At 36.2% G+C, this 12,134-nt stretch overlaps 1 protein-coding gene across 1 annotated transcript in view; it reads left to right on the top strand.

Annotated features, from left to right (window-relative positions):
* The window catches only part of ITGB5 (integrin subunit beta 5), a 1,724,339-nt gene that overhangs the window by 1,590,998 nt on the left and 121,207 nt on the right, over positions 1–12,134 (top strand). Inside the window, exon 14 of the mRNA XM_044074928.1 lies at positions 10,168–10,334. Within this exon, the coding sequence (XP_043930863.1) occupies positions 10,168–10,334 (167 nt within the window). The remainder of the gene's footprint in view (positions 1–10,167; positions 10,335–12,134) is intronic.

The following is a 12,134-nucleotide window of genomic DNA, read 5'->3' as shown; positions in this document are numbered from 1 at the left end:
GTCATTGAGTACAAGGCACCCTTTGGTATGTACCTAACCAGGCATAGCCAACAAATGGAATGTCCACAGAGGTTCCTCACTAAAAGAATACAGGACGTAAGTAATATGCCCTATGCAGACCGCCTTGAGGCCCTATCCCTGTATTCTGTCTCCTATAGGCTTTTGAGGGGAGATCTATGCCTGGCATACAGGGCATTGTCAGACCCCACTCTGATGGATCTCCTGCATATCCACAAAACAAACAGTACCAGAATTACCTGTTCTAAAGACTTAAACCTTGCTTGTGATATAAATAGGACCTGCTGGAGAGATAGGTATGTATCCCAGAGACTACCCTGTCTGTGGAACAGGCTCCCCATGCATGTGAAGCAGAGTTCCTCCCTAACCCAATTCAAGTACAACTTGGACAATTGGATGGGAAACCGGAAATTCATCCCTGGTTTGGCACCTATGTCTAATGCAAAAAGGTAACCTGTAAATGGTTCATCTCCCAGGCCCATGCTTACACTTATCAAGAGTATCAGAACTTGTCAGAGATTTGTGATGCATGGCTAGACTTAAAAAGGCCCTTGTGTTCCTTAGCCTAGTAAACACCTATGAATCTATGCATGTATGACTTAATGCTGTGAATGCACCAGGCTTAAATAAACTTTGCTCTTTGAATCCTCTTTTAAGACTACATGGCTTGCATCACTAATTGAATGAATTGAATGATTGTATGATTGTTGTATTGATTAATTGTTTTCTTATTTAAATATCTTTTGGTTGGATTGTCTGCATACCTGATGAAGCCTCTCTGAATGTGAAAGCTTGTATTATTCGCTATTAAAAAAATTAAGCCATGTTTATATCTGTTTTTTTATGTCAGTTTGTTAACATGGTATCAGTTATTTCTTTAGGATCACTGTTTTTGTTCTGTCCTTTACTGAAGCATTGCTTTCTGATGAAACTGCACTTACTGAAACTGCATGAAAAATGTGAAATATAGAATGAAGATATAGGCTTGCTTTAATATGGCTGCATTTCTAGGCCTATACAAAGCAAATATCGTATTTATATAAGATTTATTCTGACAATATATTTATGCAAGTCTTAATCTTACATTTTATAATGTTTTTAAATTTATGGCTGATGTAAACTATGAAAAAATTCCTTTTCATGATGATTACTGCTATTCCTGAGTCGATAAGTTACTGTACTGGAATATTTCATATGCATTCTGTCACTTCTGCATGATTCCATTCTCTGATACTTGCAAAGATGTGAGCATAATAATCTGAAGTGTTATTTATAATCTATTCTTATGATGTATATTCACTTGCATTTTTCTTGGTTAAATTACTGTTTTGAGGTTTGATATCGAATGGCAACTCCTTAAGTGTATTAAAACTGCACTTGTTTGTGAACTGATTATGTCTGACCAAACAAACACAATGTTATTCTGTTGCTGGACGGATAGTCTTATGGGAAAATCTTCTTATATGATTTTTGCATACTGAAATATTTGAGTGGGAATATTGCCATGTCTGAGATGATATATGTAGATTTTGACTAGTTTGTTGTACTTCACTTTAGTTAGTGGTTATAAAGCATGTATTTTACTTCTGTTCTGATCCTTTTGTGTTTTTTTTTCTTTATACAGTTCAACAGCTTTGAATTATGAATGTATGTTGGCTTCAGTAACTAGGAAGTCTAAAATACCTTTTTTCTGGCCATGAATATGTAAGTGGATCAGGGTTGATTCCAATTGCTGCTTCTGTCTATGCTGTAAATACTGAATGTCCAACATTTCTAGACAGAATACTGAGACAAGTTTGAATCAAAACAGACATCTGTACATTAGCAGTGATTCAGCAAGCAGCTGGTATTTTAATGTGACCATGTAACAGTGTATCTGCTTTATTAGTTGTAGTGCTGGTTTGCTCATCAAAAGCCAGGGAATGATGCTAGGAAGCCTCTCTGTGTTCCCCTATAAGAACAACTGTGGACACTCTCAATTGGCCCTGGGTGCGAGTGTGTGCATGTGTGTGCCTTCTGTGGAAGGTTGGGTGCCAGGCTGGCAACTCGGCACCGTAAAACTCCACTCCCAGTCAGCAGACCATTGTTCCACTGTGGCGACCCCTAACTGGGATAAGCCGAAAGGAGATGATGATCATTTGTAAAATTTTACATAGGCTGAGATTGATGAAGTATCGCAAATCATGTAACCCAAATGTGCCTTACATGGTATGTGTTTGCCAGTCTGTGCAGGGTAGCAGTGAATAAAATGTAATCTGACCTTGCTTCTATAGCAGAGGTCCCCACTATATATTTTCACTGTAGCATAGACTGTTGCATGCAAAGCATACACACATTGTAAACATTCTTCATACCCTTAAACACTCATCCCTTGCAAAGTGATGTAAGATACTATGAACATGCCTCCCAAGCACACTGAAGTAAGTATAAAGCAGAATCCCCTTCCACCCTGCATATCCATGTTTATTTAATAAATGGTATCCCAATTCCCACAGCCATCATATCCCCAACATAAGACTAAAAGAGTTGTTATCCACCCTTCAAGTAAAAATACCATCCTCAGCACAAAAAAATATGTGAATGTTGTCTCTCTAAATCGTGTCCCCAGCTCAGTCTTTTCTTTCAGATACATCCCCAGTAGCATTCCAGTGTACGTTGAGGCAGTACTTGAAAACATCCTTGTCTGTGTAGTAGAGTCCTTTCAAAAAAGCAAAGACAATATTTATAGACATCTCCCAAAGTATATGCCCTACTTCAAGTCATTAAGGTTTGGAAGAACATTAGGGGGGGGGGGGGAGAAAAGAGGTAACTGCAAGTAAAATAATTTCTGTTCTTAACAGTATTTTTATAAAACATGATATGTACTGCATGTTATAGAGTAAGGCTTCAGTTATTTTTGTGTGTAATAGAGATACTAAATAAGAGGTACTCTTTTTCTCCTCTTCTTTCTTTCTTCTTGTTCACTTTTAAGAAATATAGACACTGCAGCATAAAAGGAGAAGAAAGCCTGCACAAAATAGCATGATAAAAGTAAAATTGATGTGCTTTTTCTTACATGTACATAGTGAAATGACTGAATTAAGGCCCTGCGCGTGATCTAAAAACATGTTTAAGTGGAAGGAAGTAAATAAAAGAACATTTAAAGTAATGAAAAGTTTTCCTTTAGCAAATGTTCACAGTGCTACATGAGAAGCTTGTAGCTGAAAGCAACTGTATATTAGTTCTCATGTTTCAATGGAGACAAGCTGATAAGGGCAGTAAAAACAGAACACATTTAACTTTTTCTTTCAATGGCTAAAAGATAATGTTTTCTGAAAATATTCAAATTGTTTTCTACATCTGGAAGAGGAATAAAGCTAAGACAAGAACAGCACATAGTGTATATAGAACAATGCTTCTTATTATGGATAACCTTCATTATAGGTCAGTTCAAGCCTGTGAGTGTATCTGTCAATCTGGAACAAGTGTTTCTTTTAGGAAGGTTAAACTTCATTATTTGAAGATGTACATAGTTTTGTGTATTTGTAATAAATTAATAGGTTATGGGAGTGTTCTGGGGGGTGTTTTTTGAGGGTTTTCATTAAAACAAAAGGTCTTGTAACATGACCTAGGTTCAAATGGATATGACAAGAAATACGTGTATAAGCATTCAACCTGCCAAACATTAGTGTACACATGTAACACACAAGCCGGAACTAGACATTTAACAAAATAAGCTGCTATACATAACAGATGGCAATAATAACTTATAATAATGGTAACACTTTCCATATTATCTTTGAATGAGGATGGTTTCACAGGTATACACAAAAAAGAAAGAGTAGTGAACTATACTAAAAATGAAAAGTGCAAATAGTTATATTAGAGTAGACACATTTGGAAAGAACTGAAAATGTGAATTTGATAAAGAAAGGATTTCAGGGTGGTTATTCAGTGGAATATCTGGACAAAAGAAAAGGGGAGTACTTATATTAATTTCTAGAGAAGCTTCAGTAGTGATAGAAGAGGAAAAAAGATAATAATAGTAGTAAGGGGCTACTGGCAAGGGATAAGGATTACGCTGGCATGTATTTATATTCCATCTAAAAACTGCTACACTGGAGCTTAAGAAAATTCTAGGAGAATTCATCTGCTTTCATCAGGGGAATATTAGTTGTAGGTGGGGACTGGAATTTGAATTACAACAGAGAGAATGTGTCTGGAGTGGCCTAGAATAGAAAATATAATAAAAGAGGGTAGATTTTTGAAGAGATTTATGAAAATATTTCATATGAAAGATGTAAATTCAGTAGTAGGAGCTCAGAGAGAATTTACTTCTCATTCCTCAAGGTACAAAAACTGGGCTAGACTAGACAGAAATTATATTTCACAGGGACATGTGCATTTATTTGAAAGTTTTGATAGACGTCCAATTACTACTTCAGACCATACACTGATAATAACTAAAATAAAAATGCAAGATAATAAAATAAAAATGAGACACTTGTGCTTCCCCACCAATCTGTTAAACAGAGAGAAATTTAAGGAATGGGTAGTGGAAATTATTCAGGAGTTATTAGGGACGACAGAAACTTCTTCAAAAAATATAGCTAGGGAGCGGGATAAAATGAAAGTGGAGTTTAAAAATAGGGTAGAAATAAAAGAAAAAGAGAGGTTGTTACGAAGTAACAAGAATTATTTAGAGGGACTGCCAAAGGTTAAAGTATTGCAGAACAGGGGAAATCTCATAGAACAAGAAGATGCACAACTGCAGAGTGCTAAAGAGAAAATAAGGGACTACCTGGATAATATGCATGCGTTTAGAAGGACTGCTGTTAAGCAACTGTTTGTGATGATAACTCCAGAGCACAAAAGCTTTTAGCACAACAGATCAGGCAAAAGAAGGTATAAAGGGTTGTTGCCATGCTTATGTAGCCTATGACAAAAAAAAATAACTAGAGATACTATAGAGGTATTAGATATAGTTCAGAAATTTTATGAAAATCTGTGTAAAGCAGAGAAGTATGGAAGTCAAGAAAAAGTACAAATGGAAGTGTTTATGGAAGAATTGAATATGCCAAGGTTACAGGTATGTGAGGCTCAATTACTAACAGGATAGGAGGAGATGGGATAAAAATGGTGATGTATACACATTGTACAGGGAAGTCTCCAGGAAGAGATGGTATTCCTGTGGAAGCTTAGGAGCTAGGAGGGGTGAAAGTGATAAGAATCTGGAAGGTTTTGTTTAATAGTATTTTAAAAAGAGGAGAAGCACCAACATCCTGGAAGAAAGTTGTGCTGGCTGTAATACATAAACAGAGTAAAGACCCATCAGATCCAGCTTCATATAGGCACAAGTTGATTCTTAACCAAGATTATGAAGTGTTTGTCTATAACAGCTAAAAGTATGGCAAAGGTATTGCCAACATTGATAGATATGGATCAGTGTGGTTTTGTGGAGGCTGAGACAAACATTTGACAACATTAATAGAGCAATAATGATCCAGAAGGAAGCAGAATGTAAGAAAATGTGACTATTGTTGGTGGGTCTAATGCAGAGAAAGCATTCAACTGAGTAAGGTGTGATTTTATGGAAGCATTTGCATTCTGTGACAAAATAATGAGGTTAATTAGGAGGATATATGAGGGATTGGAGGCAAAAATTACAGGGAGGTTCCACTCTTTTAAGTTCTGTTTGAATAGAGGAACCCAGCAGGGTGTCTTCTTTCCCCTTTGTTATTTGCCTTATATTTAGAACCACTGGCAGACAAAATAAGGGATTCAGAAATTCAAGGATATAATTGGTATGGTAATCCAAAAATTGAATTTATTTGTAGATGACATATTTTGTACCTGATAAAACCATAAAAGGATATTTCATTGTTGTGGAACATTCTGAGACAGTTTCAAGTCTTTTCAGAATACAAAATTAATGAAGATGAAAGCAGTAACTGTAAACTGTGTACCCACATACAAATTGGTTCAACAATACCCATGGGACATGATAAAATGAAGTACTTAGGAAAACGATTGAAAAGGATTTTGTTATGACAGCTAAGGATATGTGGGAAGAGACTAAACAAATGATAATACAAAAACTGAGAAATTAGAAGTTCTGTTTTATGGATATTGCTAGCAAGATTCAAGCTGTGAAATTGTGTTTTGTCCATTTAGTTTTATACAGCGGTCAGGCATATTTTTTATCAACCAGAGGACAAGTTTAGTAATAAAGATTTGAAGGATTTTATTTTATCTGACAATGTTTTTTTTTTTGAGCCGTAATACACAATCGGAATTGCCTAGACATAGTAAGGCCTTGCTGAATTTAATTCTAGTGGCTGCAAAAAAAGCAATTACAGGAAAATGGAAATCAAACTCTAAACCAGCCATAGTAGAAGTAGTGAATACAGTAACAGAGATAAAATAACTAGAAGTGGGAGCAAATTGCATAGAACAAAAGCAGAATTTTGGGAACAGCGCATGTAAAATGTTTTTGAGGAGGAATGAGGTTTAAGGGAAGGCAGGAATTAAATAAGCTATGTATTGTTTGTGACTGTGTAGAAGATTATATGTAATGTCTAATGTTTGCAACAGAAAATATGTCAATATGCTTTGTTTTCATTTATATAAATGTATGGCTGCTTATGTCATAGGTTGCTAGGTTAGTATTAGCCTGACTGCTCTTGTGGGCCATTTTAAGCATAGCCAATTAACCTATGTGAGAATCAAACCTTGCACCGTGTGTCTGTAAGGTAGACACCTTAACCATTAAGCCAACCTGGTAATTCAATAAAGATGTTTCTTGTTTAAAAACAAGATATTTGCAGGTGTCTCCTCCATATACCACATCCAGCCAAAGCATATCAGTATTTTTGGAATCCACTTCTATGCAGCATCCCCAACCACTGTATGGTACCTCTCCATCCCACAGGCTATTCATATGCCGACCTGCATCCTGTACCACATCTGTGAAAAACACAGTGAAATATTACATCCTTCTTCCTGTAAGGCCATCACCTTAAAGGCAGATATGTTGCTTTTTTAACCTGTGCATTTATTCACCTGTTGGGACTTTTGGAAATACAGCTGCACAGATCTGGACAAGCAGTCTAGTACAGCCACGGCATTCAACATCTGGGCATGTGCACCCAGCACAGCTTCTTTTACGTGTCATCTGATTGACATTAGGCCAGTGTGGTGTTTGGATCATCATCAGTGACCACAGCCAGTGGAAGGTAATTCTGTGTCCACCTACCCATGTGGAGAGATGCAACATAATGGTGTGTGTATTACTGCACTTGATTAAATGCAGGCATCAGCTGCATTCCACTTAAGCAAGTAAACACGTCAGCAAGATACCAAACTCATTAGCCTAACCATTGTTAGGGGGCAAGGTCCTATCTCCCTACCTAAAGCAGTAGGAGTACAGCTATATACCAAGTGTATGCATCTCACCCATAACCTACAGGTCAAACTATTTGTTCAGAAGTTTACAGTATATGATTTATGCTTATGTCTGCAGAGAGGGTTTACTGTGGTCTTGTTTCTTGATGTCAAGAATACTTACAATTTGAACAGATTTATTGAACATTTAAAATAGTGTTGTTTTCTATATATTCTCCCAAATACCCCAGAATGATATTTGATTCAGTAGAACCCATGTAGTTGATTTTGTAACTGCATTAACAACGTTGACCTTTGTAACTGTATGACCTCATGTTCTCCTGTTTGTCTAACATACTGCATGCCTCATTTTCTTTTATTTGAACAGATTTATTGCACATTTAAAATAGTGTTGTTTCCTATACACTCTCCCAAATACCCCAGATATTTGATTCAGTAGAACCCATCTAGTTGATTTTAGTAAGTGCATTAACAAAGCTGACCTTTGTAACTGTATGACCTTATGTTCTCCTGTTTATCTAACATACTGCATGCTTCATCTTCTTTAAGTGCAGTGAACTGTTTAAAAATATAGGGTTTCTCAGCTTTTTGTTTTGTTAACAAAGCTGTAGAAGGATTTTTTACTTTATTTTTTATCTCCTCTCATCGTCACAGCATGGATTCCGACCACATCATAGCACTACAGCTCTACTAAGTTTCACTAATACTGTAAATAAGTTCAGAGACGATGGCAAAATAGTGTCTTCAGTCTTTTTGGATGTATTTAAAGCATTTAATACAGTTTCCCATTCTAAGTTACTGTCCACTCTGAAAAATCTTAATATCAACCCTGATGCTGTTAACTGGATTCAAAGTTATCTATCTAGCCCCCAGCAACCTTTGAAATGGAAGCAAGATCTATCTCCACTCCTTCCTGTTACATTTGAGTCCCTCCGGGTTCAATCCTGGGGCCCCTCCTCTTCGTCATATTCATAAATTATCTTAATACTGCCTCCTCTCAAGCATATATCATACAATATGCAGATGATTCAACCCTCAAATGTGCAGCATCCACAATAACTCAACTTCTTACAATCACACAAAAAGCCTTCTCTGATATTGAAATGTGGCTATCAAACTCACAACTCATTCTCAACCCTAATAAAACTAAACTTATGATCTTTCACCCATCTAAACCTAAACACAATCAAAAAGGTTCACAAGAAAGTATGAACAATGTATAGAAACAAAAAATTCTTAACAGCTGCTGCAAGAATAGCCATAGCTATAGTCCACCTTCTCTCCTCACTCTTATATACATCCCCCATACTTATCAACCTCAAAAAATCAGAACTAAGTAAATTAGAATCATGTAATAATAAGGTTGCCAAATTTGCAGCAGATTCCACACATTCAGCCCATCATTGTTAATGCCTAAAAAAATCTTCCTTGGTTGGAACTACCTCATGTTATGAACTATAACCAGTCAGTAATGGCTCACAAAATAATGCACAATCCTGACAGCATACCTTCCCTAAAAATCTTCTACAACCCTACTCTGGCATTCATACTCTTTGATCATGTAACAAAGATTTACTCCAAGTAACCAAAGTACCCAATACAGCAGGCAACTCTCTTTACTCTAACTTTGTTGCTAACAATTGGAATACCCTTCCACATAGTATTAGATCAATAAGCAATCTTAATAATTTCAAAATATCTCTCAAAAGACACTTATTTGAATCATGGCTTTGCACATGTAATTTGGCTGTACGTACTAACTCTGTTAACATATCCCTTCTAACAACACTACTTCTCTATAAGTAGTTACATTCCTAGCTGCAGCTCTCACCACGGAAGTATTACTAACTGTGCACTACTTTGCCTAAGTGATTCTCCCTGCATAATTTCCTAACTAATGTTGTGTTCCTCCACATATATAAATTCAGCCATATATTTGTCTATATTCAGGTGTTTAAAGTCTTGTTCTGTTTGAAACTATGTATATATTTTTGTTTTTACATTTTTATCTTGTAAAGTGTTAACACTCATTTTTTTGTCAATTTTGTTTATAATTTATGTTACTTGTTGTGATAATTTGTATGTAAGCTTAGACTGGCGCTTTTTACCCAAGGCCTCCTCTGAAAATGGGCACTGTCCTAGTCGGACTATCTTGGTAAACAAATATAAAATAAATAAATAAAATAAATTTGCATTTTTCCTCGCTGACAAAATCTTCCCTGTATGAGTATGTTGATGTTTTGATTTGGGTTTCAGCTGCATTCATTCCACTTAAGCAAGTAAATCTGTGATTATATCTCTAATTTTCTTAACTGTTGCTTGCTATCTTAACTACCTTAACTATCATCAGAACAGAATTTTATTCTTAATGAATATATATAGAATAGAAAGGCATCTAAAATTCCAAGGCTATGTACTAGAACATCTAAAGAATAAGGTTTTCTGGTAGCTATATTCTACTGGAGTGGCTGTAGTGCGTCTGTAAAGAGAAGGACCACGTATGAAAAATTTTCTGACTAAATCATGTTATCATTCCAGAAAAGTCATGCAGAGTGCTGCAGTATATGTTTTGTATCATTGTGGAAGAGAAGTAATAGTGCAAACATGGATATAGTTCTTTCTACAGTGATGTGCAATACCAGTTCTTTGTCATATTAGCTTTAACTGTTAACTACTAAAACCTGTAAGAAAGGTATTGTGACAAGTAATATCAGTATGAATTTTTATGTTGCTGTCTTATTCAGTACCTGTGCTGCTATGTTTTAGATTGTGGAAAACCTCCAGATGCACTAACGGTCCTTCTGGCAGTAGTTGGCAGTATTTTACTTGTTGGCATTGTTCTTCTGGCTGCTTGGAAGCTTATAGTCACCATCCATGACAGACGAGAGTTTGCCAGGTTTCAAAGTGATCGCTGCAGAGCCAGATATGAAATGGTAAGAAGTCTTAGTTGCATGAGAGAAATTAAAGTCAAAGGAAAATGTTTTATTTTGTGGAAAATGTAACATAGCTGGGTCTCCATTCATTATTTAGTAGACTTTGTCACATTTCCATGGTGTATTAAGTGCATTTTAGAACATGAGTGTGTCTGCATACTTTAGTCATTATAGCTTTTGTTATACAGTAGTGTTTTTATAGCAGAGAGCGCGAGCAGTTTAGCTCAATGAGTTAAGAGAGAGTTGCTAACAGCGTTCGTACTTTAGTCTTGGGTTTGAGTCTGTCAATTTTCATTTTCAAACTCTGCAGCTGAAAAAGTCAATTAAGCAGAAAATTATTCTGGGATTATTCAAGAAAAAAATCACCTTCTCCTAGTTGATTAATCTAGTTAATGAATTAAAAAAATAATTGTTTCTCTCTATTCTCCTACATGAATCAGAAAGCACAAGGGTATTTACTTTTGCTGTACCATTTCCAGCACCAGGCACGTGATCTTGGTAAGTATTTTTTAACTGATCTAATCTGTGCTTCTGATAGCAACTTTCATTGACAGTACAATGCAGAGGAGGGGGTTATCTCCGTCTATCAATTTGTTTCTATCATTTGACAGGTCCAAGCACATCTCTAACACAGAAATTTTGTTTTTGAAAAATCACTGCTTCCTGCTACAGGCTTTAGGATTTCCAACCTTTTGTTGTTTCTTTGAGAGACAGTTCTTTCTGACTGTATTCTTATTTTATTTTATTTTTGTGGAAAATTTGATTATTTTGTCGCCAGTGTGTCTCAGAAATGCTGATATGAGCAAACAATGAGCATGCAGGGTGAGAATTCCCTGCATTTACTCTTAGGCTGTTGCAATAAGCAGCAATTGTGTAATAGAATTTTCCAAACAAAAATAACAGCAGGAAGACTCTTCAACTTAAACTTTATTTATTCTTCATGTTATTAATTTGTGGCATGAATTCACATACATTAATAACAATGAAAAAAGAAATATCAAAATAGGACTTTCCATTAGCCTCTACATGCATTCGTTATAAACACATTTTTCCATCTTTGGAATCTTCATCCATAAAACACTGCCATTCCCAAGTTTTAATCCACAGAAAAGTATCACAAGAAACATAAGGAACATGGCTTGAAGGAATGCACCAGATCCTCTACACCTGTTTGTCTTTCTGAAGATGACACTTAATCATTTGTTTTGATGAACATCCACTGGTGAACAGACAACTTGACTGAAGGGAGCTTCATTTCAAATCCGCTTATTCTACATTCATTGATATGGCCATCAAGGACATCATTAGTGGTATGGATCTCGCTAACATGACAATGTCTTTCAACAAATCTGATGTCATACATCAAAGTTCAAGTACACTAGGAGATTGGAAAACTTCTTCCCTGGTTATGCTTGGTTCACAGCTAGTACTTTGAGCAAAGTTTCTGGAGATCACTGAGGTCCTGGCTGTTCTGACACCAGCCTTTTTGGAGAGGTAGGACCAGTCATTCAAGGGGGATGTCCCTGATTTCTCTTGCAAATATTAAGTTACCATTGCTTGTGATGAGGAGTTTCTTGTTCAAGCGAGAAGTATGACCACTTTTTACAGCTTGAATCAGAAATGTTCTGCAAGTGTGCCTTTTCCCTCTGCATGGTCTTCATTTTCTCTTTGTCTTCTGTAGGAGGTAAGCCTGGGGTCTGAGAAGATGCTTTTCAGTTCTGGTTCCACAAGGATGGTCTCCTAATGGATTTCCAGGGCTAGGTGGTCAGTAAACATAAACTGGAGATGGTGGAATACTAG

This window comes from Protopterus annectens, chromosome 6.part0 (assembly GCF_019279795.1).
Source record: "Protopterus annectens isolate FY-2018-M chromosome 6.part0, PAN1.0, whole genome shotgun sequence".
Lineage (NCBI taxonomy): Eukaryota > Metazoa > Chordata > Ceratodontiformes > Protopteridae > Protopterus > Protopterus annectens.
The sequence above is the reverse complement of the archived record's forward strand: the minus strand, read 5'-3'. Positions and strand labels throughout refer to the sequence as shown.